Here is an 8,360-nt window from a genome sequence, read left to right as displayed (position 1 = left end):
AGTGTAAATGAACTACTTTAGTAACACAAAAAAAAAAAAGAGAAAAACAAACTCGGAAGAGGCAAGACAAGCAAATTTTGATGTCAAGATGTCTAGCCAAAATTAGCATGTATTCCATGATTCCCTTAGGCAATCAAATACTGAACGAGTTAAATAAAAGTAAATGAAGCAGAACTCCCCCAGCCCCACCTGTTTTGCTTTCCCTGGGTGGGGGAATGATTTGGCGGTCAGGGGTTCAGCAGCATAACCACTGCTTAAGCAACAACAGCAGCAGAAGGTTACTTGCAGGCTCATCCCTTACCCAGCACAGCACACTAAACATCACTTCGTCATCTGTGACATGGCTAATCCGAAGGTCATCTGTTACCACGGAATGGATTCTAGGACTACGGTTCGAAGAACCACAGCAGCAGCATAACAAAGGAAAATGATTTGATAGGTAGCAACAAATGATCTTGCATTCTAGTTTGACGCAAAATAGAGACAACCATATATTTCTCATAGATATATTGGAAAGAGAATCAGCATTATACTAAATGGTTGCTCACAAAAGAATTGACTGGAAGGGCATATGAAGACCATCTTCCGGTTTGATGATCATGAGTAAGAAACAGAAGAAAACAACTAAACTCATCATTAACATGTAATTTTGTAATGCTACAATGAACCAGAATCAGCTTGCCTGGTCAGAATCTGGAACTCCAGGTAGCGGAATGCTTGGTTTAGGCTGCTGACTAACATTTGGGTCATCTATAGGCTTTTCAGATTTGTGCCTTTCTTTGGTATGCTGAGAAGGAACCTTAAGTGGATGAACATGGATTTCCCCCAAGTCTGATTCTAACTTCCTCTTCTTCTTTTTCACATCGACAGCAGCTTTGTTGCCATCGTCAGGGATTACACTCATGCCACCTCCTTTAGCCTTGTCAGGATTTTTCAGTACATGTTGCTGTCCGTAATCACTTGAAAGTGGAGTAGGATCAGTTCTGCCTAATGAGGCAGGCAATTGATTGGATGCTAACTTGTCCAGAGAAACAAGAAATGGACCAGTAGGATCAGTAACAGGTCTCTCTTGTCCAGCTCGTGCTTGAGCAGCTGGCCCGGGGTTAGTCTCCTCTACCCTAACTGCTGCAGCCAATTTTCTCCTCTTGATCCTCTCCTCGTCACGAACCTGAAGTTACATCAAAAAGAACACTTGAAAATGGCATTTCATGCACAACAATGTGCAAACTGTGACGTAAATCACCTCACTTACAGAACATTTAAAAAAGGATACAAATGAGAAGTTTTGATCAAATAACATTCTCTCATCCATATTATGCAACTTTCAGTAATTTAGTGCCTTGTTGCTAATCTGAACAATCAGAATAGCAGGATGTTATAGGAGATGGCAACAATCTCTTTCCAGCTTGGGAAGGATTTACAGTAGATAGATTACACAGTTCTTTATATTAACTACTCAACTTGCCTATAATTTACATTATTTTTTCACTAGTGTAAAATGCTCTAGGAAGTTACTCTAAAAAAAAACTAAATCAGAGAACAAGTTTCAGAAATATTTTGAGGTCCATCCACTATCCCCACCACCAAATAACTAGGGAAAAAGCTTTATCTGCTCAGAGATACTTCAGTGGTCATGTACCAGAGGTTAAAGATAAATACCTTCCACTTTCCTATGCACAAAGTTGGGAAAATTATCAAATCCACGGTTGTCTAGCTTATTTCTAGAAATATATTAAAAAATCAAACTAACTGTAGGGTAGATGCGATAGGAATTGGATAACACATGGAGTTAACTATATGTAAATGGCTTCAACTGTATTAGTCAGGCTAGCAAATTGATTTTTTCCATGATTTTTTCCATGACAAAAGCTGGTTACTTCGCATCCTTTCTACACTTAATTTTCTGTTTTCAAGAAATAGCGTGGAGGCACCACCACTAAGGTTCAAATCCACGACATCTCACAAGTTGAGATGGGTGCCAATTAGCTAATATAAGGCTGATCCCTCTCTCTCTGTGTGCTCGTGTGCGTGTTGGGGGCAGGTCATGAGGGGGGAGGGTGAGGAAAACCCACGCAAGTTTATATAAAACAACAAATTATGATAGTCGGTGGTGTCTTTTTACCCACAAAAGCAAGCAAAACGAATGATTGTGCTCCTTGTAGGACATGAGACCAACAAATGTTAGTAAGATGGGTGCCAATTAGCTAATATAAGGCTGATCCCTCTCTCTCTGTGTGCTCATGCGTGCGTGTTGGGGGCAGGTCATGAGGGGGGAGAGAGAGGAAAACCAATGCAAGTTTAAATAAAACAACAAATTATGATAATTGTTGGTGTCTTTTTACCCACAAAAGCAAGCAAAACGAATGATTGTGCTCCTTGTAGGACATGCGACCAACAAATGTTAGCAAGGGGATTCACAGAAATCATAAGAAAGGATGCCATAGAAAGAGCACAAAGAGAAGTAACATAAAAATTACCTTTAAACTGTACCCTCAAATTATCAACAAAATATTAACAGATTGTTAGAGCGCATGTAGTCATCAAATTACATCACTCATGCACCTAGGTGAGACACACCAACCTGCTTTGATTAGCTTGTCCTCACTTGTATATTGTGGAATTTGTCAAACTCAAGTTGGCCCAAAAGCTCACTATTAAAAAAATAATTTAAAAAAAAAAAAAAAAGAGTCAAGATTGCACCCTTTTAGAAACTTCTACTTTAACCTCTTGTATTTATTTGCATAGTTTTGTTGATTTTTTTCTTATTTATATGTAGTGCTTCTAACATATAATGTTTCCTTCAAAACGAGCCCCTCAACCATTGCCAACAGTAGACTCAAGAGAAAACCTTTAACCAAGATTGTGAATGACCCATATGCCCTGTCTGTGTCTTCCAATCAGATGGCTGGTCGATGGTCAGATGGGAGAGTCCAGATCAGAGCAAGAGAAAAAAAATAGGAATAGCACACCAGTGTTGGTAACATAAAACCTAAGATTAGGACAGGGCAGCCGGATGGTGCCTTTGACAATATATAGATCACTCTCTTGCACAGGACGTGGTGTTTCTTCTCCATGCCATAAATTTTCTCTTTTGAAATTCATTTATGCAATTATCTGAAGCAGGTTAAATAGAAATAATACTATGCATTCAGAGTGCGATGTCTGGCACATGTATACTCAGATTTGGTGGTCTGAATGTATGAAAGCTCCAATTCATTCCCTATGCAGTGAGAAGAGGAGTAAACTAACAGAGATCATAAATCTGCGACAAAAGATTTATCCTCATATGCAGGAGCTACATGACATTAGTGAATATCCAGTGAAGTCAGCAACAGAAGTCCAATAAACATGGATCAAAGGACATTTGCATATCAGATTTGCAGATTAGTCAAGTTTCTTTTTCCCCTCTCACTATACATGCATTCATTACCCATAGGGGTTAATTGAATTTAATGAAACAGTCCTTTTAAGTAATGATAATAGACATATTGTTGTAGGTCAGAATGTAAAGCTTTGGAAGCAATCCTGTAGAATAAATTAAGGCCAATATGGCAAAATCTACACTTTAATCCTTTAAAAGATGAACAAAAGAAAGGCACCAGCAAATTGCATTAAAATCTTCCAATCTCCATAAAAACACTCAAGAATACACAGCAAGTCATCAAAAAAGAACAATGGTGCCCAAACATTTACACTTGAATTTTGTCTCGATACTTCTTTTTGATGTTGGTATCTCTTAGAGAATGTTTTCACTTGGCTTTGTTTACACCAAAATTTTACTATCAAAAAAATATAAAATCACTCTCATTCACCAATGCCTCTCTCCATTATGACATATATGAGATCAGTCACCCTTTTGGTCTTATGCCTACGGGTAGCAACCAGTTGGACCACAAGAAGATCAAATAGTAAGGCCTAACTAGCCCGAATCACCTTATCTGGCCCACCAATACATCACATTTCTCTGACCTAAAGCAGCTCGCAGGTCAAAACAAGCTGAAACTAACCCATCCTAGGAAGGGATGAACCGGGAAGAGAACAAACAAGAGGTGGCTAGAGAGATGGTTGAGAAGCTGGTGATGAGCAATGGGTGGTGTTGAGGTCACCAGGATTGGTGTAGATCATGCAAGAAGGGTGAGATCGAAAGAGAAAGGAACAACAGAAGAAACTGGATCGGCAGAAGGCTCAAAAGGACCACAGACAGTGTAATCCACCACATAGGCTGCCTCATGTTTTCCTCTGTACACAATGATGGGATACCCTTGGAGATGTCTGCTGCAAGGGGCTGCAAAAGCTGACCCAACCAGGAGAGTGACCTAACCTTGCTTGGGTCGCATTCAGGTCAAGTTTTTTTTTAAGTTTGTGTCAGGTATGAGTCAGATTTTTTTGACTTGCACCTTAAATTGGTCAGGTATGGGTCAGATCTTTGACCCAAATTGGGTCGTGACGGTACAGTTTCATTTGGGTTAAGATAATTCAGGTTGGGTTGAGTCGTGACCTTGGGTAAAGATCCTATCATTGATCTTGTTCTAATACTAGTTTGATTCAGTTTGGAAATGAGCCATTAAAAGCTATTAGGAGTTTGACAGACAGGTTAGGTTGGGTAAACCAAGAACATCAAGCCTTGCAGGTTAGACCATATACAAGTCAAATGGGCCAAATAGGGTCATAAGGGTCAACTTGAGTTTGTCAAACAGGTTACGTTGGGTTGACCAAGATCATCGAGCCTTGCAGGTTCGACTATATACACGTCAAATGGGTGAAATAGGGTCATAAGAGTCAACTTATCGGTGGGTATGGCTCGAACTGTCTCTAGGTTGGGTCAAGTACTGGATCAAGATTTCATGTGTTTTCCTAGCTTGACCTGAGCCAAACCTGACCAAGCCAACCATTTGCCACAACTACCACCGCCATGTAGGCAATAACCCTCTTTACGAGTGCAGGAAGGAGGCGGCCACCTGTTGCATCATGATGACTGTCATTGAGATGCAATGAATATGACGGTCAAGAACTCTTTTTCCAACCCCACTTGTGTCAGATGAAGTGGAAGGGGTGACCAACTGTGGTGGCCAACTGTCAGTGATATGCATAGTGGGTGTTGTCATTTACTGCCATTAGAGGGACAGAGGACGCATAAGAGGTTACTTGAAGGACACCAAGGAAATGGGAGAGGAAGGAAGGTATTGGATTGACATTAGGATTAGGGAGAATAATGATAAGAGAGAAAGGAGAAGAAATAGGAGATTGGAGTGGGAGGGTTCGAGGTAGGTTATAGATATGTTTCTGACAGAAAGTATAAACATACTACATTTTAACAAATAAATATAAGGGTCTCATATGTGATAAAAGATGAATTAGATGGTTCTAAATCAAAGGGTCAAAATCCTCTAAAAGAAAACCTACTTGAGCCGACCCACCAGTAAATTAGGACTACTGAACCCTTAACTCATCCTGTGAATCCAATAGGTCAAGTTAGGCAAGTTGAGTTGGATTGTAGTTGGGGTTGTTTTCCACCCTACAAAATCCAATACACTTACGATGGAATCATGTAATATATTTAGCACTTTTATCTTTCTGCAGAGACACCAACATATGATCTGAGCACTAACACATTATAGAAACAAGCAGGAAACCAAGAATCAAGGCTCCCTAGGACACAATATTTCATCAACAAAGTATAGGGTCGAAAATTATTAAATTTAACTATACTACTCATTTTCTTCTTACCAGACATTGACGTTATAATACCTCAGAAGTTCCTCGTCTATGTTATTTCCACACATGGTCATGACTATGTCGTGAGTTAATTAATGGGTAGACTCAACTGCCTTTATATATGCATGAATTTCTACGTGACACTAGTTCTCATCCTCAGCCATATTGTGCTATATTCGCTTGCAAACAAAATGCGAAAAGTTAATATATGAAACTGATAAAAATACAATATTTCTTTCTTGATGTGACTTGAAATATGGAAAAACTAGCATGACCTCATTGCCTTATTCCGGTTGAAATAGTCACCAGAATGGAGCAAAAGGTTTTGAATTTAAGAGAAACATCTTCCCTACATTTTTGATATTTATACATTTCCCCATTTGATTGCCAATCCTTAAGAAGAGGAATTTTTTGAGTTTCTCTTCTCTTCCCTAGTAATCAAAACTATAATATTGCTAACCACTCAAAGTTGACTTTATCTCAAGCAAAGAAAGGTTCAGTTTTTCTGCTTTACCATGTAATTTATCAATCAACTATTTTCAACAATGATTTCCTATTAAAATATTTGCATGCATAGCCTTTATAAAAACAAACAACAACTTTCTCCGGCATAAACACAAAATATTTCCAATTATAAATGAGGACTTCAATCTATAATGCAATTGAAGTAGAAGCTTTATGCTATTTACACTAGATAAATTATAAAACTACGACATATATGATTTCAATGTGATAATATATAAGTACTCAACAAGTAAAAATATTAATATTTAAAACAAATGACAAGTATAGTCAAGATGATAGAGATCTGTAACAATTCATTTATGCATCACTAGCATTACATGTCCGGAAGAACTTGTATGAAAAGTAATGAATAATAAGAGGTCAGATGCATGGAACGAGAGAGAATTGTGCACACGTAAGATAAAAAAATAGGGAAATGAAGACCTTATTCTGCCTGTAAAATGCCCTCTTTCGCTCCTTCGATCTGTATATAGAATCTTTGATTCCAACATTGTCCATGTAACCATGTGGCCACAACTCTGCAAGCTGGAATCCAGGAAAAAGCATGAGTCAGAACATATAACATAAGTCAAATCAAAAGACTGCTTCCTCAAGAGATATAAATGAGGCAAAATGCAACATTTTCATTAGAAGAAACTTCTTCCACAGATCAAACATTAAAGTAAAGACAGGCAAGAAAGGTCAAGCAATCATCAAATAACAACAAACAATCAAGAAGTGACAAGTAGGCCAGCAACCACCAATGAATTCTTTAAAATAATGAAAAAAAGGGGGATGCAATCATAACCAAAATAAAGAAAGAAATTTAACGCTTGAAGTAAACAAATTTAATCAGCTAATAATCAAAATTATCCATACAGAAATGTCAAAATAAAACAAAAACAGAATGTATAAAAGCTAAAAGAAGTATTTCAATAAGAACAATTGGGTCTAAATTTAAGCATTTGAATGATCAATGACTACAACATGGTTGAAACTCAGAACAACAGAATTTCTACAAGAAAATGTTTAAAATATAAAAATAGGATCAGGCCTACCTCAACATATAGCTTCCTGCTTTGAGGGCCCTTATCTTCATCCATCCCCTGAAATGGTAGTTCAGAGAGTGATGAGATGGTCTCAAATCAATTTTTTTGGGAGATCAGAATTGAAACAAAATGATGAGAATGAATAACTGAGGGAATATGAGTTACTTTAAACTGACCAACAAGAGGCAGGGATTTTTTTTTTTTTTTTTGAACTAAGATAATACAGTAAACCATAGGAAGAGAACCATCCATAGCACACATTCTGACCACTTAACCCATAACCTAAGAAAGGTTACAGCATGCAGCATATTATCATTTCTCACAAACAATCTCTTCTTGAATCCACCTCACTCTGACTCCCTTCTTTTCAAGATAAACTCCACAACCAAAAAAGAAAAAAAAAATCAAGGATAATATTGTACCTCAACATATAAATCATAGAGATCACAGATCTTGTCTTCCAGTGCAGCATCCATGCTATATTTTCCTTTTAGAGCTCTTCTTTCATCATTATTGATAGCCTCCTGGAAATCATCAGCTGAACCGTCCTGTGACTCAGCCACCTATCGAAGAAAGAAGCACTTAGATATAGATGGGTAATAAATGAAATAAAGTAGTTCATGTTGAATTCAACTTCTTAAACATAGAACTTAAATGTTGAATTCAACTTTTGAGATGCATTTATCATACAACAGTAATTTTAGTACAAAACTAACAGAAATTTTTGTTTTGTTTCATGACTTCACAAGATACTTCTATTTTAATATTATCTAGGAGCTTACCCGAGAGTTCAGGTTCGAGACACGTGATCTGATCATTTCATGGACTTCTTTTTTAATTTGCTGGAATCTATCAGCTTTCTGTTGTTTTGCTGAAAGACCTAATTCAACCATCTCCTTCATGTTTCTCTGTGACGCAATTTAGTAGGTTAGTATTTAGAAAATTTTATATTGAACCAGGATAGAGTATCCCAGTGCAAATACAAAAAAAGCATATATCTAATAATATAACCAAAAAAGACTTGTTGAAAGATATACTGCATTCAAACTTGTTATTTGGAGAAAGTGTAAAGGCACAGGAAAACAGATCTGC

At 37.5% G+C, this 8,360-nt stretch overlaps 1 protein-coding gene across 2 annotated transcripts in view; it reads right to left on the bottom strand.

The window, feature by feature from the left end:
* Nucleotides 1-507: 507 nt before the first annotated feature.
* The window catches only part of LOC105037249 (ubinuclein-1), a 31,131-nt gene continuing 23,278 nt past the window's right edge, over nucleotides 508-8,360 (bottom strand). For both annotated transcript variants that reach the window (XM_073246267.1, XM_010912939.4), the window contains exons 9-13: nucleotides 8,051-8,176; nucleotides 7,691-7,831; nucleotides 7,278-7,325; nucleotides 6,664-6,765; nucleotides 508-1,168 (exon numbers count right to left, since the gene is read on the bottom strand). In XM_073246267.1, coding sequence (XP_073102368.1) covers nucleotides 674-1,168; nucleotides 6,664-6,765; nucleotides 7,278-7,325; nucleotides 7,691-7,831; nucleotides 8,051-8,176 — 912 coding nt within the window. In that variant the 3' untranslated portion in view covers nucleotides 508-673. The remainder of the gene's footprint in view (nucleotides 1,169-6,663; nucleotides 6,766-7,277; nucleotides 7,326-7,690; nucleotides 7,832-8,050; nucleotides 8,177-8,360) is intronic.

Source organism: Elaeis guineensis, chromosome 1, assembly GCF_000442705.2.
Source record: "Elaeis guineensis isolate ETL-2024a chromosome 1, EG11, whole genome shotgun sequence".
NCBI classification, from domain to species: domain Eukaryota; kingdom Viridiplantae; phylum Streptophyta; class Magnoliopsida; order Arecales; family Arecaceae; genus Elaeis; species Elaeis guineensis.
The sequence above is the reverse complement of the archived record's forward strand: the minus strand, read 5'-3'. Positions and strand labels throughout refer to the sequence as shown.